Here is a 25,593-nt window from a genome sequence, read left to right on the forward strand (position 1 = left end):
TGCCCATGTATGATCCATGAGATGCATTGGCTGGGATTGATTTAAGTTCCAGGACATATATAATTAATGTTTTCATCACCACAGTTCTGAATCTTTTATTACACAGAGAATTCCAAAGATCAGAACATAATGGGAGCTGTAGTTCCCATGGTGCTCAAATGCCTTGGATGTTTCACATATATCGAGGAGCACTAAAGACCTCTCTGCAGCTTGTACTCCCTTGTGGGCCAGAGACAAGAGTCTTTCTTGTCTATTTGAAGGAATATGACATGAGATGGATTGTGAGAGGTATAGACTCGAAAGAAGAGTCTAAGTTTAAAGGTAAAGGTTTTCCCCTGGCGTTAAGTCCAGTCGTGACCGACTCTGGGGGTTGGTGATCATCTCCAATTCTAAGCCGAAGAGCCGGTGTTGTCCATAGACACCTCCAAGGTCATGTGGTTGGCATGACTGCATGGAGCGCCGTTACCTTCCTGACGGAGCGGTACCTATTGATCTACTCACATTTATTTATTTATTTATTTATTTACAGCATTTATATTTTGCCCTTCTCACCCCGAAGGGGACTCAGGGTGGATCACATTACACATATAGGCAAACATTCAATGCCTTTTAACATAGAACAAAGACAAACAAACATAGGTTCCCTGAGCGGGCCTCGAACTCATGACCTCCTGGTCAGAGTGATTCATTGCAGTGATTGATTGCAGCTGCTCTCCAGCCTGCTCCACAGCCGAGCCATTTGCATGTTTTTGAACTGCTAGGTTGGCAGGAGCTGGGGCTAACAGCGGGAGCTCATTCTGCTCCCAGGATTTGAACCTGGGCCTTTTGGTCCACAAGTTCAGCAGCTCAGTGCTTTAACACACTGTGCCACTCTAAGTGGCAGGGGGTTGGGCTGGATGGCCCATGAGGTCTCTTCCAACTCTACTATTCTATGATTCTAAGTTTAAACAATACTAAAAGACTCCTACTTGTTTCTCTTATCATGTATTCATCCAAGAGTTAACAAGGTGCCTACTGGCTGTGTAAGGCCTCTACAATCTGGCGTGGTATGATAATGTCGTTGTGACACTTGTGTAGCATCACAATTCAGTTTTCACACAGGAATGAGTGTGTTAACCACCATAGTTAAGTCGTTATTCAGTGACTTTTGGATCATCCCCCCCCACAAAAAAAAATCCTCAAGCACTGGGATGCAGTTGCTGTGATCAACAGGGATTTTTCCCCCAGTCAATCAGAAATGATCCTACTCCTCCTGTGAGTTATCTCTATTGCAACATGTAGAAACAGAGGCCCTGTCACAATTCTCCTTCATGCCAAAGATTACTCACTTAAGGGAAGGAAGCTTTCAGTCAACTGTTTCCTGATTGACAATGAAACAAGATGTCCTTTGAGTTGTTGTGCATGATGTACTTTCATTGCAGCTGCTACTGCCTGGTTAGTGCGGATTGGGGGACTTTCACAGTCTCTATCTGTCCTTTAAATTAGAGAATGCATAGGGATTATGTATATGAAACAATCACAAATGTTTGAGTCTAAGGACCTCATCACATTGAGGTGCACGTGGCGGGTGATATTGAAGGGATTCATCTCCATGTAGGAGATGTTATCCATCTAAAGTTTTCTGTTTCCTTCGTCATCTTTTCTCATTCACTTCTGTTACCTTCTCAGATAGATTTGGTTTCTTCACATGATATCAACACTTCCTTCTTCAACTCCATTCTTCCTTTGATTTGATTGTCTCTCTTCCTTTCTCTCCATTTACCCTATCTCTTCTCTTTCGTGCATCTGCCCACGTTATTTCCCTCTGATTCTGCAGGCCTTCTTTCCTGTGCAGGCTGTACCGGCAAAGTATTCTACTTGTCTCTATCTCTTGTTCTTCTTGTTCTCCATCACACCTTGTGTAATGCGGAACAATGGTTTCAAACTACAGGAAAGGAGATTCCACCTGAACATCAGGAAGAGCTTCCTCACTGTGAGAGCTGTTCAGCAGTGGAACTCTCTGCCCCGGACTGTAGTGGAGGCTCCTTCTTTGGAGACTTTTAAGCAGAGGCTGGATGGCCATCTGTCGGGGGTGCTTTAAATGCGATTTCCTGCTTCTTGGCAGGTGGTTGGACTGGATGGCCCATGAGGTCTCTTCCAACTCTACTATTCTATGATTCTATGATGCTCACTGCCACAGCTGTTCCTGCTGCCCACCCACCACAGGAAAATAAAATCTACTGGGATTAGCAGTAAAGATGGTGAAAGGACAATAAATAAAGAAGAACACTTTGAAAACAGTAAAATTCCAGACAGGAAACAATCAGGGCCAGCTAACACCTCCCAACAAAGGATTCTCTCAGGGAGGAAACAGCCAGGCTTTGAAGCTGAAAGGCCATTAAATGCTAATCATTCTGGCTAATTGCAGCATTCATACTTGCCTCCAATAGACAAAAAAAGGAACAACCAGAAATATTCACAAGCTTTAGGAAATAACATATGCTAACAGTATGTTGGATAAGCGAATATGTTGGATAAGAAGGAGAGATTAAGGAAAAGCCTATTAAACATCAAATTAGGTTATGATTTTACAAATTAAGCACCAAAACATTATGTTATACAACAAATGTGACAGAAAAAGTAGTTCAATTACATACATAATGCTATGTAGTAATTACTGTATTTATGAATTTAGCACCAAAATATCACAATGTATCCAAGCTTCTGGATTTTCCAAGCCATTTTTGTAGTCAATGTTTTCAATATATCATGATATTTTGGTGCTAAATTCTTAAATATAGTAATTACAATATAACGTTACTGCGTATTGAACTGCTTTCTCTGTCAAATTTGTTGTAAAACATGATGTTTTGGTACTTAATTTGTAAAATCATAACCTAATTTGAGGTTTAAAAGGCTTTTCCTTAATCTCTCCTTATTATCCAAGATATTCGCTTATCCAAGCTTCTGCCGGCCAGTTTAGCTTGGATAAGTGAGAGACTCTACTGTATTTTATTTCCCATACCACCACATTTCATCACAGCAACGTGTAGCTGGACACAGCTAGTAAATAAATAAATACAGTAGAGTCTCACTTATCCAAGACTCGCTTATCCAAGTTTCTGGATTATCCAAGCCATTTTTGTAGTCAATGTTCTCAATATATCATGATATTTTGGTGCTAAATTCTTAAATACAGAATTACAATATAACATTACTGCATATTGAATGGCTTTTTCTGTCAAATTTGTTGTAAAAAATGATGTTTTGGTGTTTAATTTGTAAAATCATAACCTAATTTGAGGTTTAATAGGCTTTTCCTTAATCCCTCCTTATTTTCCAAGATATTTGCTTATCCAAACTTCTGCAGGCCCCTTGATATTAAGTCTAGTTGTGCCTGACTCTGGGGGTTGGTGCTCATCTCCATTTCTCAGCCGAAGAGCTGGCATTATCCATAGGCACCTCCAAGGTCATGTGGCTGGCATGACTGCATGGAGCGCCGTTATCTTCCCGCCAGAGTGGTACCTATTGATCTACTCACATTTGCATGTTTTCAAACTGCTAGGTTGGCTGAAGCTGGGGCTAACAGTGGGAGCTCAGCCCGCTCCCCGAATTCATGTAAATGCCTAAAACAACCATTTTTTTATTGATGCCAGTATTTTTGGGACCTCAACATTGAGCTAAAGAGATTCCATTTGGGGTCGGGACCCACTGTTTAAAAAAGTAGAAACAATCTACAAACTTCATCAAAGCCCTTTCCTCAACATGCCATCTCGAGCAGCTATTGTTTCCTTAACACTCTAGAGAACTCAGCTGCCTACCCACTAGAGATGTGCGTGAAAATTTTTCCTTCGTTTCTTTCATGCTATCGTTTTGTTTTGACCATTCGTCTACACAAAACAAATGACGGCATTTTATTAGGAAACGAGAGGTGACACAAAAATAAAAGCCGCACAGTCATCATGCTTGCTTTTGTTTTCCTTTCGTTTCAGCCCCGTAACAATAAGCAGGTACTGGCTGCTTTCCCATTACAGCTGATGTGTACCAATGGGTGTTAATAATAATATTAATTTTATTAATGATAGTTACTCTGGTACCCTAAGCTGAGTCTGAGAAACGTCTGCTTCCCCAGGACAGCTGATGTGTACCAATGGGTGTTAATAATAATATTAATATTAATATTAATAACAATAGTTATTCTGAGACCCAAAGCTGAGTTTGAGAGAGGAGTGCTTTCCCATGACATCTGATGTGTACCAATGGATGTTAATATTAATATTAATAACAATAGTTATTCTGAGACCCAAAGCTGAGTTTGAGAGAGGAGTGCTTTCCCATGACATCTGATGTATACCAATGGATGTTAATATTAATATTAATAACAATAGTTATTCTGAGACCCAAAGCTGAGTTTGAGAGAGGAGTGCTTTCCCATGACATCTGATGTATACCAATGGATGTTAATATTAATATTAATAACAATAGTTATTCTGAGATCCAAAGCTGAGTCTGAGAGAGGAGTGCTTCCCATGACATCTGATATGTACTAATGGGTTTTAATAATAATATTAATATTAATAACAATAGTTATTCTGGGACCCTAAGCTGAGACTGAGAGAGGTGTGCTTCCCCATGATCTCTGATGTGTACCAATGGGTGTTAATATTAATATTAATATTAATAACAATAGTTATTCTGGGACCCTAGGCTGAGTCTGAGAGAGGAGTGCTTCCCCATGACAGCTGATGTGTACCAATGGGTGTTAATATTAATATTAATATTAATAACAATAGTTATTCTGGGACCCTAAGCTGAGTCTGAGAGAGGGCTGCTTCCCCATGACAGCTGATGTGTGCCAATGGGTGTTAATATGAATATTAATATTAATAACAATAGTTATTCTGGGACTCTAAGCTGAGTCTGAGAGAGGGCTGCTTCCCCATGACAGCTGATGTGTACTAATGGGTGTTAATAATAATAATAATATTAATAACAATAGTATTCTGGGGAAGACCCAAAAGTTTTAAAAGTTGGTGGGCTAAAAGGGGTCAAAATGCTCTCTGTGTGTGGGGATTTTCACCCCTCTAGCCCAAAAACCGAGTCGGGGGGGGGGGGGGGAAGCCCTCCCATTGCAGTCTATAGTCCGAAAATGTTCGTATTTTTTGTAAGCCAGATGAAAATTCTATTTGTATAGGCACCCAATTTTTGGAAAATACAAAACAAATACAAAACTGATACAAAATGAATGAAACTAAACAAACAAACAGCGATTCCATACACATGCACACCACTACTATCCACTGTCTTAATTTCTCCTTGACATTCAGAGTAATTAGTTTAACTTCTCTAGTAACAAAGTATCACTTCAGTGCACTACCTGCATTGGCACTGCTATTGCTGCCCAATAACAAGAACCGGAGAACTGCTACCACTCGTAAACAAGCAAAGGGAGATCCAATGCTGAGGACCCCATAAGGGCAGAACTGGTTCTGAGCATGTAAGAATAAATCCCAAATACAAACACATCTCTTTCCTTTGCTATCCTGGTCATACACCCCTTGTCAACATCTCTCTGTTGCTCCTAGAAATTGAATGCTTCTTAAGATCTTGTTTTTCTACCAAAAGTCTCCTTCATGCTACTCTTTCATTAATGTTCCTAGTGGTAGCAAGCAGCGGTAGCTGAATGCCAGCTAATGATATTGCTATTGTCAGAAGGCTTCCCGTACTTTCAACTTTTTCTGCGGAGCCTGGAAAATTAGTAGATGTGGTTTGCTGTCTGCCATCAACAGGAATTCATATTTATACAGCGTCCTGGCAATTATAGTACTGATTAATGATAAGTGCCCTGCTGTCTGCAATCTATTCCTTTGAGGGAACCACACTTTATGTTCCAAAAATGTTTTATACCTCTTAGTGATGCATTATTATTCTTTGCAGATCAAAGATCATGGTTGTCATGGAAACTGCAAAAAGTGGAAAGCCAGTCATGACATAGCAGTGGCATAATGGGGAGGATCTGCTGGGAAATCACTCAGTAGCCCAGGGTTTTGTGTTGGAAATGCTTGGGTGAATTTAAGTGGAAAGCCAAGTCGTCCCCGAGATCTAAAAGCATTGTAGTATTAAATAGAAAATATCAGTAGCTGTTACAATCAACATTTTTGACTCTGTGCTATGCAGCAGTATAATTTTCCTATTTTCCCCCTCATATCAGGGACATGAATGCCCCAGTTTTAATACTATCAGCTTCTAAATGCCACAGTAAGCTTTTGTTCATATATAAATCAAGTATTAGCACTATATAGAGCAATGGTTCTCAACCTTCCTAATGCCGCGACCCTTTAATACAGTTCCTCATTTTGTGGTGACCCCCAACCATAAAAATTATTTTCATTGCTATGAGGGCTATCCAGAAAGTAGATTACGTTTTGGAATTAAAATGAACAAAGTATAGGAGAAAACATTTACCATATGCAGTTGAAAGCCGCACCCAAATACCACTTCTCAACATAGTCGCCATTCAAATCTAGGCACTTATCATAGCGATTAATGAAATTGACAATTCCTTCCCCACAAAACTCTGCCGCAGCCTGTCACCCCTTTCTGCAGCTGCACATCATCACCAAAATGCTGCCTTGAGGACGCAAGTAGTGGAGAAGGGGGGAAATAACCGTTTTTTAAATTTTCATTATATATTTTTTCCCTCAAGTTGTTTCTGTTTTATGGCATCCTTAAGACGAATCTTCAAGCTTTTTCTTGGCAAAATTTGTTCAGAAAGGGCCCATCCATGCAAGCCTAAAAAGAAGGACCTGTCTCGGTTTTTACCGGAGGTGTCCAAATAATGCCTCTAGTAAAAAAAGAAATAATTCAGAACAAACGAAGGTTTCCTTTGTTTGTTCTGAATTAATTAGATACCTGATTAGATCTGGGCCTTCCTGAAAGGCCCAGATCAAATAAGATATTGAGCTTGTGGGGACTCACTACTGGGACATCCCAGGGGTGATTTCCACAGCCATATTGCTTCTTCGGGCTTTGAAATGCCTGGAGGAGCAGGATGGCACCCATCCCTTCCCCCAAGCCCCAATGTAGCCGCTAAAAGTTACTTAAAAGGTACTTGGTTGCCATTGTTGTGGTAATCTCTCAGTGGTTAGACTCAATTTAACCCTCTCTGGGGGAGATTCCACCAAAAATCAGCAGAGTAGCAAAAGCAAAGCTTTCAAATGCAGCAGTTACTTACACAGGGCGAACAAAGAGAAGCCTTTGACCATTTAGGATTGCAATGGACTGCAGAGTCTCAATAAAAGTTCAAAAAGTATTTATTCAGGTAAAAAGAACTCCATTGTAGATAGAAAGGCTTGGGAGCTGTCTAGTCTACTCTAGACTGGTTTCTAAGGAAAAATAAGAAAGGAAAAATAACAAACATCTAAATAGTTACATCTTGCCAGGAGAGATGGCAGGACGTGTTGTTAGCTTGAAGAACAAAGGAGGAAGAGAGAACCAAAATGGTTCCAACCTCATGGTCCAGTTTATTGGGGCCATAAAAGACATTCTGACCAATGGGAAGTTTGTGTCCTTAAAGATTCACATTTCTACTAACTTCAAAGTAAAGGATGTGATGTAAACAGGATAGAGTGAAACACAGTAAAGCCTATCTAGGCATGCTTTGGAAACAGGGAAAGGATTCCCTCAATCTAACTTTATCATCTATCTAACTACATCTAGACTTGAGTAGTCCAGGATGATTCCCAACAGCCATAAAGGTTCTCACGTCCTCCTGGTGCGAGGAAATGACACATGAGAAGATGGGAGGAGGGATTTTCCTCTTTGCCCCTCCTATTTTCTCAGGTGCAAGTTTTGGCACTATCTGGAAGCTCCCTAAGGCTGTGAAAGTGTGTGACTTGCCCAAGATCACCCAGTGCTTTCCATGACTGAGCGGGGATTCAAGCCGGGTCTCCAGAGTCATAGCCCAACACTCAAACCATTACACCACACTGGTTCATCTATATATATAAAAGGGTAATGAAATTTCGGCCTAGGACAAAACAACAAAACTACACATCCCAGAAACACTAAACTTGGCAGCACAACCCCTCATCCATGCCTCTATGTTCATACAACAAAAAGAAAAGAAAAATAAAGTCCTAATTAGAGGGAGAGGAATAATTGTTTTTATCCAATTGCTGCCAGTTAGAAGGCTAAGCTCCGTCAGGGGAAAACCTTTACCCTTTACCTTAACTACCACCAATACCTCAATACTTTATTTCCCATACCACCATACTTTGCCACAGCAACGTGTGGCCGGGCACAGCTAGTTATTACATCTATCTTTAAGACCAAAGCAAATCAGATAAATATGAGTTCCTATTAAATAACTAATAATAATTAGTGATGTTTCACAAAACTTTACACAGCAAATATGCTTATTCAAAAGGGGGGGAAAGCATTCGACAGTATATACAGGCAGTTCCTGAGTTACAAACATCTAACTTAGATATGACTCATAGCTAAGAACAGAGATGAGACAACAGGAAGTGAGAGAAATCTGCCCCTAGGAAGGGAAATTCCCTCCTGAAAGAGTTATCATGTGGAAAAGATGTCTCCAATGAAGCTTTATTACCAATCTACAACAAGCCAATTTTATCAAAATCCAATCATCACTGAGATGCAAAGTGAGGGGAAATATTCTGAATAGGAGCACAGACAGCAAAACAAACACCACTCTTCCCAAAGCTATCCAAAACTAAAAGATATATGTCTGGAGTTACATTTTAAAAATGTACTGTTCTGACTTACATTAAAAATACAACTTAAGAAAAAACTTACAGAACCGATCTTGTTCGTAACTTGGGACTCACCCGTAGACTATTGTAGTCCATGCTGGGAGGGGAGCCCACAATAACAATTCTCATGAAGCTTTCCCCTTGAATCTCAGAAAACGATTCACTTTAAAGTACTGTACTTTAAAGCTCTGACTCAATGTTTGTGCTATAAGGGTTTTACTGATGCATTTAAACAGATGAAAGTATTCCAAAGTGAGTCTTTTTCAAAAGGAACACGTTGCCACAAACGTTAGCCTCAAAAGAACCTGGCATCTGCTACTTTGGTACTTACGAAGAAAAAGGTCTGGAGTGGACAGATTGACGCTATCACCATCGTCAGCGCTTTTGCCGCTTGAAACTTCATCATCCGATTCCCACACGGAGAAGAGAGAGGAGCTGCCAACTTCTTCAAACTTCCTCATTAAAATTCTACTCATAGCTTCCACATTGTCACATGTACCTGTCAGAGGAATGGGAGAAATGAAGCATGAAAACATTTGACCGCTGACCATGCTATCAAGATCTCCAAAGTCATTGCTAGAGGCAGGTTTGGGGGGAGGAAGGGGGAAGGAGTTACAAACACATTTGCTTGTTGCTACTCCCGGGAAATTGGTACTTCTCACAGCAGTCAATGAGAATTAAAAAGCAAAGCTCAACGTATTCTGATATTCTACTCCCTTGGATGAGAGGGTGTATATAAGGTAGAATGGCCATATTGAGAACTCGAGGCGGATCCTATACACTTAACAGTTGTACAGCAAAGGGGATCTCAGCGGTTTTTGCTTGTCACACAATCGGGTAACAAACCTGCTGAAATTGTTTCTTCTATACAGCCAAGAGCCCTCTCCAGTTTTTCACTCTGCCAACCCCAGTCTCTCTCTGTGCATGGAGCTTTGAAATTAACAATCCATTCTAATTCAAATCAGTATTGCTCCAAGAGTAAGAATATTGTCTCCTTTTCAGAAATGTGAAAACATTTTGTGAGCCAAAAATCATCATTTCTGATCTTGGCACCTCCAGCTAGAACTGGACAATACTCAGAACTGAAATCACACCATGCTAAAGGCAGTAAGAAAAGACCAATAATAATCATAACACAGTGCAATCTATCTATATATATAAAAGGGTAATGACATTTCGGCCTAGGACAAAACAACAAAACTACACATAAACACCAAACTTGGCAGCACAACCCCTCATCCATGCCTCTACGTTCATAAAACAAAAAGCTCCAGCTACTCCAGAAAACAGCCAGGCTTTGAGACTGCAAGGCTATTCACTGCTATTCCACCTGGCCAACAAAGGATTCCCATAAGCCACAGCAACGCGTGGCCGGGCAAAGCTAGTCTATATATATAAAAGAGTGATGGCATCACGGCAATTCACAAAACAACAAAAGTACAGGCCCCCCAACCTCAAAATTTGACAACACAACCCATCATCCACGCCTCAAGGTTGATACAACAAAAAGAAAAGAAAAATAAAGTCCTAATTAGAGGGAGAGGAATAATTTTTTTTATCCAATTGCTGCCAGTTTAGAGGGCTAATCTCTGCCCACTTGGTTGCCTAGCAACCAAGGGACAGCCAGGTTTCAGTTAGGGGACAGGCAGATTTAGGCCTCACTTAGGCTTCTTCCACAGATTATCTAATTTGCACTGGATTATATGGCAGTGTAGACTCAAGGCCCTTCCACACAGCTATATAACCCATTTAGAATCTTATATTATCTGCTTTGAACTGGATTATCTTGACTCCACACTGCCATATAATCCACTTCAGTGTGCATTTTATACAGCTGTGAAGAAGGGGCCTCAGATAATCCAGTTCTAAGCAGATAATATAAGATTAGAAATATACAGTAGAGTCTCACTTATCCAACGTAAACAGGCCGGCAGGATAAGTGAATATGTTGGATAATAAGAAGGGATTCAGGAAAAGCCAATTAAACATCAAATTAGGTAATCGTTATACAAATTAAGCACCAAAACATCATATTATACAACAAATTTGACAGAAAAAGTAGTTCCATGCGCAGTAATGCTATGTAGTATTTACAGTAGAGTCTCACTTATCCAACACTCGCTTATCCAACGTTCTGGATTATCCAACGCATTTTTGTAGTCAATGCTTTCAATATATCGTGATATTTTGGTGCTAAATTCATAAATACAGTAATTACTATATGGCATTACTGTGTACTGAACTACTTTTTCTGACAAATTTGTTGTCTAACATGATGTTTTGGTGCTTAATTTGTAAAATCATAACTTAATTTGATGTTTAATAGGGTTATCCTTAATTCCTCATTATCCAACATATTCGCTTATCCAATGTTCTGCCGGCCCGTTTATGTTGGATAAGTGAGACTCTACTGTACTGTATTTACAAATTTACCACTAAAGTATCACAATGAATTTAAAACACTGACTACAAAAACATTGATTATGAAAAGGCAGACTGCGTTGGATAATCCAGAACATTGTATAAGCGAATGTTGGATAAGTGAGATTCTTCTTTAATATGAAATAATTACTGGGATAGAATAATGCAGAACAATATAATCTCTAAAACCAGGACAGTAAATAAACAGGGGAATTCCACACAGGAAACAATCAGGGCCAGCTAACACCTCCCAACAAAGTATTCCCATCATCAAAGTCTGGCAAATCCTGTTTTCTCAGGGCCACAGACAGTAGAAGCACAAAATATCGCAAACAACACCACTCTGAAAACAAGGGAATTCCAGACAGGAAACAATCAGGGCCAGCTAACACCTCCCAACAAAAAATTCACTCAGGGAGGAAACAGCCAGGCTTTAAAGTTGCAAGGCCATTACATCCTAATCATTTTTCCTAATTGCAGCATTCATACTTGCCTCCAACAAACAAAAAAAAACCAATCAGAAATATTGTATATTCACAACCTTTAGGAAATAATATCCCCTGATGGCGCAGCGTGTCAAAGCACTGAGCTGCTGAACTTCTGGACTGAAAGGCCACAGGTTTGAATTGGGGGAGCGGAGAGAGCCCCCACTGTTAGCTCCAGCTTCTGCCAACCCAGAAGTTCGAAAACATGCAAATGTGAGTGCATCAATAGGTACTGCTCCGGCGGTAAGGTAACGCCGCTCCATGTAGTCATCCCACATGACCTTGGAGGAGTCTACGGACAACGCTGGCTCTTCGGCTTAGAAATGGCGATGAGCACCAACCTCCAGAGTAAGACACGACTGGACTTAATGTCTGGGGAAAACCTTTACCCTTGACCTTAACTACCACCAATTCCTCAATACTTTATTTCCCATACCACCAGACTTCGCCACAGCAACACGTGGCCGGGCACAGCTAGTATATATATAAAAGGATAATGAAATTTCGGCCTAGGACAAAACAACAAAACTACACATCCCAGAAACACTAAACTTGGCAGCACAACCCCTCATCCATGCCTCTACGTTCATACAACAAAAAGAAAAGAAAAATAAAGTCCCAATTAGAGGGAGAGGAATAATTGTTTTTATCCAATTGCTGCCAGTTAGAAGGCTAAGCTCCGCCCACTTGGTCTCCTAGCAACCCACTCAGCCCAGGGGACAGGCAGAGCTAGGCCTCACTTAGGCCTCTTCCACACTGCCTATAAAATAGAAATTATCTGATTTTAACTGTATTATATGGCAGTGTAGACTCAAGGCCCTTCCACACAAGTATATAACCCATTTATATTGTGCAATTTTTTTATATATAATGGACTTAATGTCAGGGGAAAACCTTTACCCTTTATCTTAACTACCACAAATTCCTCAATACTTTATTTCCCATACCACCATACTTCGCCACAGCAACGCGTGGCCGGGCACAGCTAGTAACCTTTATATGATTAGAACTGCTTGCATTCTATTTTAATATTATTATTTTTTTTAAAAAAAGATATCTCAAAGACATAGCTGTTTTACTGGGGTTCTGTGAGCCTTTTAGGCTGTATGGCCATGTTCCAGAAGCTTTCTCTCCTGACATTTCGTCCACATCTGTGGCAGGCATCCTCAGAGGGACCTCACAACCTCTGAGGATGCTTGCCACAGATGTGGACAAAACGTCAGGAGAGAAAGCTTCGTGGACATGGCCATACAACCCGAAAGACTCACAGCAACCCAGTGTTTCTGGCCATGAAAGCCTTCAACAATACATAGCTGTTTTAGTCTGGAATGTAAGCATGCAAAGAGACCTTATAGCATCTTAAGCCTTCTAAAGGTAAAGGTTTTCCCCTGACGTTAAGTCCAGTCGTGACCGACTCTGGGGGTTGGTGCTCATCTCCATTTCTCAGCCGAAGAGCCGGCGTTGTCCGTAGACACCTCCAAGATCATGTGGCCGGCATGACTGCATGGAACGCCGTTACCTTCCCACCGCAGCAGTACCTATTGATCTACTCACATTGGCATGTTTTCGAACTGCTAGGTTGGCAGAAGCTGGAGCTAACAGCAGGCACGCACTCTGCTCCCCGGATTTGAACCTGGGACCTTTTGGTCTTCAAGTTCAGCAGCTCAGCGTTTTAACACACTGCGCCACCACCAGGGGCCCATTTATTATTTTACTCTATTATTGTTGTTACTTTTACATTTATTTTACTCTATTTTTATTAATAATACATTTATTATTTTACTCTATTTATTATTTTACTGCATTTATTATTATTATTATTATTATTATTATTACTACATTTATTATTTCACTCTATTATTATTAAAAGGATACATAAGCACATTTACATTGAAGAAGATGAAAATAATGATTTAATCAGAGTTGTAACAGTCATATCTTAAATTACAGTTTGATGTAAAGATTCAAAAACATTTAAACTACTGATGCCTCAATTAATATAATTTTATTGGTATCTCGGCTTATACCGGAGTCAATGTTTTCCCAGTTTTTTTGTGGTAAAATTAGTTTGGTTATTTTTCGTGTCAGGAGCAACCGGAGTTGCTTCTTGAGTGAGAGAACTGGCCGTCTGCAAGGACGTTGCCCAGGGGACGCCCAGATGTTTTGATGTTTTACCATCCTTGTGGGAGGCTTCTCTCATGTCCCCGCATGGAGCTGGAGCTGATAGAGGGAGCTCATCTGTGCTCTCCCCGGGTGGGATTCGAACCTGGCAGCTTTCAGGTCAGCAACCCAACCTTCAAGTCACTAGGCTTTTATCCCCTAGGCCATCAGAGGCTCCTGTAAAATTAGGTGCCTCGGCTTATATTCGGGTCGACTTATACTCGAGTATATATGGTAATTTTTAAGCAAAAGCTAAAAGTCTATCCATCAGTTGTGTATTCCTGCATGGCAGGGGGTAGGACTGGATGGCCCTTGGGATCTCTTCCAAGTCTACGATTCTATGATACATGAGTAGCTGCATCTTCGGTGTTTTCAAATGTCCAGGAATAAATGGTTTTGCACCTTCCCGAGTGGCACTTTGTCTATAGCTTTTGAGAGCTGCCGGCACAGAGCTAATTATAACCCAGCTGATGTCTCCTGGCATCACATTCCCCAAGAAAAATAATTGTGCGGCATGGATGCAAGACAGAAATGCTAATGGAGACAGCAGACAAAGAATTGCATGTTTATACTGGAGGCAGCGAGGGGAGAAACCACATCACTTTGTCTGAACAAGAGAAGCAATGAAACACACAGAGTTGTTCTTGTATCTAATGCAGCAGTTGTAACTGTCACTGCAAGGAGTAAAATGTATGTGGAGGGAGGGACTAAAAAAGGTGAAAAAGAAACAGAGAGAAAGAATGAGAAAGACGAGGTTGGTTGGGGATCCCTAGGGTTTGAGATGAAGCGTGTTCAGCATATTTTCTTATCCTCCTACATAATGTGTCTCTTAAAAACAATGTCTTCCATTGTTTTGTTTTTTTTGTGTTTTTTTTTGAAGCATTAAATTTGGGAATGACAATCAAGCAACAGCAATTTCAAAACAAAAGGGCTGAAATTTAATGGAACCCCAATAGCAAATAGATGCTAATACGCAAAACTAAGGGAACGATATCTCAAAAATAGATGAGATATTGCTAGCTATGACTTTCCAAATTATTACTATTCTGCTGATAAGGTATAGATAAGATCAATCAAGCTACCTGGATTCTCCAGGAAGAGATTGTAGTAAAAGTAAAAAAAAAAGAAAAAGGAGGAAAAATGAAACCAGCCCTTCCTATACAACTCTTTCTTGATTCACGGCAAATTAGAAATCTAGAGACAACATGAGGGATAAATCCATTTGATAAACATAGTAATGCAATTGGTTCTGCTTCTTCACTCTCAAACTAATCCACCCGTCAATATTCAGTGGTCTCATCACCAAATGCAATAGTTCTTCAGTTTTAAAAATATGCCTAAAATGAATGCATGTATCAATGAAAATTATGTTAAAAATAATACCTTTTTTAAAAAAATGCTTGCAAAATGTGCGTACAGTGTTCCCTCACTTATCGCGGGGGTTAGGTTCCAGGACCACCCGCAATAAGTGAAAATCCACGAAGTAGGGACACTATATTTATTTTAATATTTATACATTGTTTTAGTAGTTATACACTATTTTAAGTCTTTATCAACCAATCCTGTGTTGATCAATCGCCTCCTTCTCCACCTGTTGCCGCTTGGGCTCTTTTTCTCTCCCTTTGGCTTCTCCTTCCTCCCTTCCTTAGGCTGTAAATTGTAATTTTTTAAGATTTATAATAGTCTTTTAGAGTTTATTGAAAAACCGCAAAACAGTGAATCTGCGAAAAGTGAACCACGAAGTAGTGAGGGAACACTGTATTTGGCAACATTCTCTAGAAAAAAAAATACAAGGATTAGGAGAAATGTGCCCACAAATGCATATGAATCTCCACACAAAATTTTGAAAACTTGAGATGAAACATATTTAATATTGCAGAAATAAGAAACCAGGGGAACAGAAACTAACAGATATGTTTAAAATTTGATAAATTTGGGAGTGACAAAAAACAGAATTACAGATCCATAATTGCTCTGTATTCAATAATACAGTAGAGTCTCGCTTATCCACACTCCGCTTATCCAACGTTCTGTATTGTCCAATGCAGTTTGCCTTTTAGTAGTCAATGTTTTTGTAGTCAATGTTTTCAATACACTGCGATGTTTTGGTGCTAAATTTGTAAATACAGTAATTACTACATAGCATTACCATGTATTGAACTGATTTTTCTGGCACTTACCATAGCGATGAATGAGCTTTGCAACTCCTTCCCCACTAAATTCTGCCACTTGCGTCCTCAACCACTTGTTTTCAACAATGGGGCATGGCTGGCAATGCAGCATTTTGGCGACACTGCGCAGCTGTGGGAAGTGCTGACAGGCTGGTTGAGGATGTAAGTGGCAGAATTTAGTGGGGAAGGATTTGCAAAGCTCATTAATCGCTATGGTAAGTGCCTAGATTTGAATGGCGACTACGTGAGATGTGGTATTTGGGTGTGGCTTTCAACTGCATATGATAAATGTTTTCTCTTATACTTTGTTCATTTTTAATTCCAAAACGTAATCTACTTTGCGGATAACCCTCGTAGTTGGAAAACACATTTTGAGTGTTGACAAACCCTGACAAGAAGCCCTGGCTGATGAGAATATTCACAGTTTGGGATTTATTCTTGCTAGAAATTGCTTCTGGTGATAGTATAGCTGGACACCCCATTGTAACCTATGTGAAATGACATTGCAAGCATGGCTCTGCCTTTAGCTACTTTAGGCTGGCAAGACAGTGGCAGTAGCAGGCCTCATCTAGACTGCCATGTGATGCACTTTCAGACTGCATTATATGGCAATGTAGACTCATATAATGCAATGCAACTGGCCATATAATGCACTTTCAAACTTCATTATATGGCAGAGCAGATGGGGCCACAGCCACCATGAGGACAGGAGACTGGTGTCAATGTGCTGATCACTGAAACAGCTGTCAGGACAGCAGCACTGTTTTGGGGCGCTCCTAAATTGTATCCGGGAAGCTTCAGAGTATTTCAGCTCTGCCTCTATCATATGTGTGTCTTATAGTAAAAGGGAGCTCCCAGTGGCAGAGAGAGTTAAAGCCTTGTGACTTGAAGGTTGGGTTGCTAACCTGAAAGCTGCCAGGTTTGAATCCCACCCGGGGAGAGGGTGGATGAGCTCCCTCTATCAGCTCCAGCTCCATGTGGGGACATGAGAGAAGCCTCCCAACAAGGATGGTAAAACATCAAAAAAACATCTGGGCATCCCCTGGGCAACGTCCTTGCAGACGGCCAATTCTCTCACTCCAGAAGCAACTCAGGTTGCTCCTGACACAAAAAAATAGTAAAAGGGATAATGCTATTCAATTCTAGTCTTTTAACATTATCAAGTCCTTGTGGATAGGACTGAAAAAAATTGAAGTTAAAATATCTTTCTTTTTCATCTGTTGCTATAGAATAGATAATATTTTCTTCAAGGAGATGTGATATATTCATTTGGAATACTTTAAAAATACAGGATGAAACATGATATATCTTTTCTGATATATGACATCAATATGCTGCTTTACCAAGAAAGAAGTACTCAGAGCAGTTATTTCAGTTAATCAAAAGCAAACACATTATCAAGATGTGTAAAGGGGTAGTATCTTACAGCAATGCCTTTTTGGATATTAGTTGACGGCAAACACACAAAAAGCATTCTCACTGGAATTCTAAATGTTTCAACAGGAAGCTGTGGCAAAATAGAGGAAGAATTCTTATTTTTATTTGTCTATATTTATTTATTATGGAATCATTTAAATATGTTTTCCTTTAAAAAAAACTTGTCCATGAATGTAAAAATATTGGTTTTCATTCACTTTTGCCAAATAGAGAGAAATGACGTACTCTGAAAAAGTCTGGCAGGGAAACAGAACAAATAATTATCTGCAGTTATTACTCAGCAGCATTTGCATAAAAACAAAATGTTATTTGCATTAAAATGATTCATTGAAAATTAAATAACTTTCTTAATACAATTGACAGGACAAAAGCAGCAGCAGTTTGGATATCTATCAATTAAAAATAATGTGCCATGGGTGATTTGGAAAATATCAGTTTTGTATATTGAAAATATACTAGTACAATTTTTTTACTATCACACTCATTTTAACTACCTATTTTTTGAAAAACAAAACAATGCCAAACATATGACCACCTTCAAAATGCACATTCTGAAATCAGTTGTAAGGACTTCATCCATGTGAAATGTACAAGTAGGCTTTGTAATGCAATTCATGGAAAATTCTGGCCTAAATCTTGTTGCCAGTCACATCTTAAGGAGACCCACCGGGAAAGTCAATCCTTATATTAGTTTCACATATTCAATTTAATTCAATTCACTTGAACTCTGGTTGAGACTGGAAATTGAATTTATGCCTCAATATCTGATTCGCTCTAAGCCTGGTTCAATTCCTAGTAATATTTCAGTGTTAAAAGAGCAATACTGTATGACGATACTGTTCAGCACTCTTTTTCCTCCCTTGGCCAAGCAGACAAATTTGGAAAGCTCATAAATGAGATGTAAATACAATACCCCCATCAGCAACTGAGATTCTGTTAATTCTTCACATTTTAATATATTTACTCCTTTAAAAAGCTATCTCAATCTTGTGTGTGTGTGTGTGTGTGTGTTCAAGGTGGCTAACTCTGAATATTAGATTTGCCAGAGTAAAAACTAGAGGAATGGTTCCTGTACCTTTAGTAGTTGTGTAGAAGAGGTAATTTCCGGTAATTTCACTGAAATTTCCACTTCAATGCAGCCATTAAAGGTACAGAAGCCCTCTCCAATTTTCCATGTGACAATTATTAAAGATAACTATAATACCAGATAGCAAGAATTATTATTATTAATAATAATAATAGTATTAGTATTAGTACTTACTTCCCAGGCAGAAGATGAATGTCTTGCCACTCAGGAAGCTCATCCAATAATAATAATAATAATAATAATAATAATAATAATAATAATAATAATAATAATAATATATGTTATGAGAATGTTACAATTGTTTGCCTGATATTTACATATTGGGAAATTCAGAAACGGTGCAGGCACACGTTTTCTTTTAATAATAATAATACAGTGATCCCTCATTGCTGGGGTTAGGTTCCAGGACCACCCGCAATAAATGAAAATCTGCGAAGTAGGGACGCTATATATTTATACATTATTTTAGTCGTTATACACTATTTTAAGTTTTTATCAACCAATCGTGTGTTGATAAATCACCTCTTTCTCTTCCCATTGCCGCTTGGGCTCCTTTTCTTTCCCTTCTGCTTCTCTTTCCTCCCTTCCTTAGGTTGTAAATTGGAATTTTTATGATTTATAATATTCTTTTAGAGTTTATTTAAAAACCTCAAAACAGCAAATCCGCAAAAAGCGAACCATGAAGTAGTGAGGGAACACTGTAATAAATAAATAAATAATAATAATAACAACAACTTTAATTATGTAACCCACCTCCATCTCCCCGAAGGGACTTGGGGCAGCTAACATGGGGCCAAGCCCGGATAGTTACAATAAAGTAAAATAAAACACATACTTAATACATTTCATCAGAAGATGAAAACAGAGTTTGATAAAAATAGATTTTGAGCAGTAAACTATTTCTCAATATACATGAAAGGGTGTGTGAAAATAAATGGTGGGTTCTGCACAAATCCATGCTTTTCATGCAAAAATAAAATAAAATATTCCATGCTTCTGGAAACAAGTGTGAAAATTGTGTTTTGTGGATAAGAATGTTTTGGAACTAAAAACAGTCTGGTGACCTGTTAGTGATTTCTTCTAGATTACATCCAATATATGCGTTTGCCCCCGGTGGCACAGCGGGTGAAACCGCTGAGCTGCTGAATTTGCAGACCGAAAGGTCCGTGGTTCAAACCCAGGGAGTGGGGTGAGCTCCTTCTGTTAGCCCCAGCTTCTGCCATCCTAGCAGTTCGAAAACATGAAAATGTGAGTAGATCAATAGGTATCGCTCTGGCGGGAAGGTAACAGTGCTCCATGCAGTCATGCTGGCCACATGGCCTTGGAGGTTTCTACGGACAATGCTGGCTCTTCGACTTAGAAATAGAGATGAGCACCAACCCCCAGAGTCAGACACCCCACTACCCAGACTCGAACTGCCAACCTTTCAGTCAGCAAGTTCAGCAGCTCAGTGGTTTAACTCGCTGCGCCGCTGGGGGCTCATATTTTTTGTGGGAAAAAGATGGTTTCCCACAAAAAACATGTTTAGTATTAAAGAGCCTATGTATCTAGTACTGGATAAAAACTGCATGGAAATGTTTATATTATCCTGCAGTGGAGATAAAACTACAGAAATTATAGATCTTCCCATGCAAAAGCAAAACAGTTGAAAATTTCCATCCCCACAGTAAAAAAGTTAAAAATGGTGCCCAAGTTTTTTCTAAAAATATTTGCTTTTACCATGTTCCATTAAAGAGATGGGCAGGTGGGTTTTTCACTGAAGTACATTGCAAACCTATGGTGACACTATGGAGGGCCCTTCCACACAGCCCTATATCCCAGAATATCAAGGCAGCGGGAAGGTAACGGCTCCAGCGGGAAGGTAACGGCGCTCCATGCAGTCATGCTGGCCACATGACCTTGGAGGTGTCTATGGACAACGCCGGCTCTTCGGCTTAGAAATGGAGATGAGCACCAACCCCCAGAGTCAGAAATGACTGGACTTAATGTCAGGGGAAAACCTTTACCTTACCTTTATATATGTGTGTGTACACACACACACACACATATATATACACAATATACAATATAATGTACAATAATATATAATAATTATAACATATTGCATATACATATAATATTCATAATATTATATTGTAATACGATATAATACTAATAATACAATATAATAATATTTTTATATTATATTTTACATGTAATATTACGAATAATATTACAATATATTGATACAGTACAATATAGTAATTTATTACCAGTATTGTACTATGCTAATAATATTATATGTAAATTTAATTTGTAAGCTGCTCTGAGTCCCCTTTGGGGTGAGAAGGGCGGCATATAAATGCAGCAAATAAATAATAATAAATAAATATTAGAATACCTCTGTTTAACAGGAAATATGTTGATTTGCATGCATGACAGAAAAAATTGGACTGTCCATGGCAATGTAGCCAAACAAAATGCAAAAGATTGGCAATGAGAACTGCTCCCTAACAGACTTGAAGGTTGGGTTGCTGACCTGAAAGCTGCCAGGTTCGAATCCCACCCGGGGAGAGCGTGGATGAGCTCCCTCTATTAGCTCCAGCTCCATGCAAGGACATGAGAGAAGCCTCCCACAAGGATGATAAAAACATCAAAACATCCGGGCGTCCCCTGGGCAGTGTCCTTGCAGACAGCCTATTCTCTCACACCAGAAGCGACTTGCAGTTTCTCAAGTTGCTCCTGACATGAAAAAAAAAATTAGGGAAATCTCACAACATCTGAGGATGCCTGCTATAGATATGGGAGAAATGTCAGGAAAGAATGCTTCTGGAACATGGCTATACAGCCTGGAAAACGCACAGCAACCCAGTGATTCCGGCTATGAAAGCTTTTGACAACACAACCTCACCATGATGTGTATGATATGCATGGTGTTAAGGGGTCACTGCAAACTGGGAAAATGCAGTTCCAATTATAATTTTTTCTTGAGTGTAGACATTACAAGCCCTAAATATGGTGAAATGTAAATGTCAAAGCCTCTTCCCAAATGCAGCAAATGCAGGACTAATTTTTGTGCAAATTAAAGCAGCAAACCTAAAATAACCCACGAGCAGAGAAGAGAAGATTGGCATCCTTTGCCTAGACCAAATTTGCAGAGAGAGAGAGAGAGAGATTGAGAGAGAGAGCACTCATTTCGCTCATGCTGAAATGAAGGAAAGGAGGGGTGCATTCTCTAATGTGTTTTTCTACACTTCCCTACATTCTCTAATGTATTTTTTTCTACATTTTCCAATGTATTTTTTGCACTTGCCAGCTACCAGCTATTTTCTTTGGAAGCTTTTATCTATCACCCTCCCACACAACCACATCCCCCCCTTGCCTCCCCTTAGGAGTTGCAGCCAAACCTAGTAAGCTTATCTCCATTCTGCAAGCCTGATGAAAGCTTGCCAACAACACTGAAAGGTAACGTGGGATAAGAAATTACAGGTCCGCAGTTCACACCGTCTACTTTGGCTCTTAAGAGAACTTAAGAAATTCGTGTGGTAGTGCTGTATGCAGTCACCCATTCTGTATTTCTCGGTTCTTTGTTGTTCCAAGAGGGGCTACATAGATATTTTTAGCCGCGGAAAGGCAAATCCATCTGCGGCAGAAGGTTTCCAAGGAAACTGAATAATTGAAATGTGTGTGGAACTGAGATCTGTTTCTACCAATTTCTCTTGATTACTGGAGCTACTGGGCACAGTCCACTGTACAGTGACTCCCACGCAACCCATTCTTAATTGCAACTAGGCCAGCCCTGCAGAACAGTTCAGTTGATTGACCAGGAACTGCTGGGAAGAAGCAAAGCCAGATTAATGCAGGCCAGAACCTTACATTAAGTTCTATGTAAAAGGCCAGACCCCTTACCCCATGGCTACTTTTGCAAGGAGGGGTTATTTTATGTTTTTATTTTGGGACACTTCATTAAACTATAATTAGACTTTATACGAGGGCTATCCAGAAAGTAGATTACGTTTTGGAATTAAAAATAAACAAAGTATAAGCGAAAACATTTACTATATGCAGTTGAAAGCCAGACCCAAATACCACTTCTTAACATAGACCCCAATGAAATCTAGTTCAACACTCCTGGACGGCGCGAACACTGGGAACCAACACAGCAGCGAATAACAATATACTATCTTTATTAAAGCAAATAAAGTTCCAAATGGAAATATGCAGCAAAGTAAAAGTAGCAATTGACCTTCCAGAAAAGATCAAATTTAGTCCAATAAGATAAAGTCTTATGTCCAGTATTAGAGTTCAAAATCCGGAAACTGAAATACACTCTAACTCCGTCTGAGTTTTGAGTGGGGAAAAAAGCAGGGAGCAAGAAGAGTCCTTTAGACTAAATGTCCAAATCAGGATTTCAGGGCAAGGCAAAACTAGATGTTCAGGAGCTGAAATGCAGTCCCAACTTGGCAAGAAGGTAAACCAACACTCTGTCTACTCCAGAGTAAGCGCATCGTCAGGCTGCTTGGAAATCAGGAACAAGAGACAACGATGCTTCCCAGTCAGAAGTTAAGTTGACACCGAGCTGAAGGTTTTCAGTGCAAACCTTTTATGGAAGTTCATAAGCTCCCCAGAGCAGGTGCTGGACTCCCCAATTCTTCCCAAGAAAACTGGTCCGCCAAAGACATCTCACCAGGTGCCTGCCTCCCTAATTCTTCCCAAGAGAACTGGGATAGCCATAATCACCTCGCTCCGCTAATCTGGTGCTTCGTTGTAAACTTTGCTTCTGAGAATGGTCTGTTTTCATAAAAGCCCTTCGATCAAACAGTAAACCATCCGGAGAACCCGGGAGAGGCTGCACTGTCTCAAGGGCATCCTTAATTGGCTCTGGCATGGAAATGTCAACAGTAGGCATCTGAAAAGGAATTGAATCTTGCTGACTTGGGAAAAAAACCCAAAGGTACCTGAGACATCACATCTAGGCACTTCTCATAGTGATAAAAGAGTTTGGAAAGTCCTTCCCTACCAAACTTTGCTGCTTGGCTTGTGTCCCCAACCAGGTGGGTGTCCCTTCCCCCAGCTGTGCATGTGCATGCGCTCAACTTTCCCCCACGCTCATCCTGGATCTAATCAGGCTGTTTGAAAGGGACAATCTGACCTTTCTCTCCAAAATGATCAGCAGTTTGTCTGGTGTGGCTTGGATGCTACTGAGTGCTTAGAAGGAGTTCATTTGACTCAGCTTCTTGAAAGGGGTCAAGCTGACCTTCCCCTCCAGAGGTATGCATCACAGGCTTCTGTGATGATCTGTACAGGCTTTAAGAAATGAACAGCAGCTGGGATAAATAAGGGGTCTGGAAGAGAAAGTTCTTCAGTAACAGATAAAGTTTGTACTCATATCTTGGACCTTGGCTGTTACCCCGGATTAGAATTTTTTTTATCCTAACCTTGGTCCTACAATCCTATTTTGGACTCTGCCACTTGTCATGGACCTTGTTCTCTGAACCCTTGAAGCTGAATCTTGGACTTCCTGCCTGGCTGTGACTTATTTATTCATTATTTATTTATTTACAGTATTTATATGCTGCCCTTCTCACCCTGAAGGAGACTCAGGGCGGATCATATTATATACATATAGGGCAAACATTCAATGCCCATATACACATAGAACCGAGACAGAGACAGTCAGACGCAGAGGCAATTTAGCCTTCTCCTGAGGGGATGTTCAGTTCTGGCCACAGGGGGGAGCAGCTGCTTCATCATCCACTCTGACGGCACTTCCTCATTCCGTGGTAAATTAGTTAAATTTGCCTCCCCACTTTTTTATAAGTGGTACCTTATTTCCTACTTGACAGATGCAACTATCTTTCGGGTTGCTAGGCCAGCAACGAGCAGGGGCTATTTTTTTATATTTTTAATTGACGGGTGCTCACCCCGCCGTGGGCTGGCCTCGAACTCATGACCTCATGGTCAAAGTGATTTATTGCAGCAGGCTGCTCACCAGCCTACCACACAGCCCGGCCCCTTATGGACTTATACAGGGTCTGGCTTGATTCTGGAACTCTGATTACAGTTTGTACTCTTGAATTCTGAATCATTATTCTAAGGACCTCAGCAGATGCAGCGAGAGAAGAGTATTTTCCTCGCTTATCTCCACAGCTGGCACAGAGTCCTACTGAGCCCCTAACATGATATAGGGCTACTTCCAGCAGAACTCCATGGGGCTCCATGTCAACAGCAGAGCTCAGAGGGTGTATACCTGCCTCCCCATTGAAGAACAGAAAAGAAGCTGAAGAGGAAGTGGGGACAGATGAGAAAACTATTTGGGAAAGCAGAGGACAGATCCTGATAGAAGGGAACAGATCCTGACAGTACTACCCCACAATTTTCCTTGCTGTCTCCTGCTTTACACCTGCCCATTTGATAAGATCCTAGGTAATGTTTTGGCATCAGTTTTTCGGACTGGAACCTTGGCTACTCTTTTTTTCTTGCTCCTGAACTGGCTTAGTAATACTTTTGGAGAAGAAGAACTCAACAAGTTCCTGGACCACCTCAACAGCATCCACCCAAACATCCAATTCACCATGGAAAAACAAAGGAAAACTGCCATTTCTAGATAGAATCATAGAATCATAGAATAGTAGAGTTGGACGAGACCTCATGGGCCATCCAATCCAACCCCCTGCCAAGAAGCAGGAAATCACATTCAAAGCACCCCCGACAGATGGCCATCTAGCCTCTGCTTAAAAGCCTCCAAAGAAGGAGCCTCTACCACAGTCCAGGGGAGAGTCCCCCACTGCCAAACAGCTCTCATAGTCAGGAAGTTCTTCCTGATGTTCAGGTGGAATCTCCTTTCCTGTAGATGTTCTAGTCATCCGCAAACCCAATCAACAATTAGGCCACACAGTTTAGGGAAAACCTACACAGATAGATATCTTAATAAAAACTCCAACCATTACCCAAGTTGAAATAAGAAGCATAATCAAAGCCCTGGCAGACTGTGCAAAAAGAATCTGCGAACCCCACCTCCTCCAAGGTGAACTAAACCACGAAAACTGAGCTCTACAGGCCAATGGATACTCCATCACAGACATCAGAAAGCTGCA

The 25,593-nt window shown here is 40.2% G+C and overlaps 1 protein-coding gene across 2 annotated transcripts in view; it reads right to left on the minus strand.

The window, feature by feature from the left end:
* The window catches only part of csrnp3 (cysteine and serine rich nuclear protein 3), a 155,266-nt gene that overhangs the window by 124,006 nt on the left and 5,667 nt on the right, over nt 1-25,593 (minus strand). The window contains exon 2 of one of the 2 annotated variants that reach the window (XM_062969213.1): nt 9,088-9,255. In XM_062969213.1, the coding sequence (XP_062825283.1) occupies nt 9,088-9,232 (145 nt within the window). In that variant the 5' untranslated portion in view covers nt 9,233-9,255. Of the gene's footprint in view, nt 1-9,087; nt 9,256-25,593 lie in introns of those variants that run through there. The other variant, XM_062969217.1, reaches the window with a different exon arrangement.

The sequence above is a fragment of the Anolis carolinensis genome, chromosome 1, assembly GCF_035594765.1.
Source record: "Anolis carolinensis isolate JA03-04 chromosome 1, rAnoCar3.1.pri, whole genome shotgun sequence".
Taxonomy (NCBI): Eukaryota; Metazoa; Chordata; class Lepidosauria; order Squamata; family Dactyloidae; genus Anolis; species Anolis carolinensis.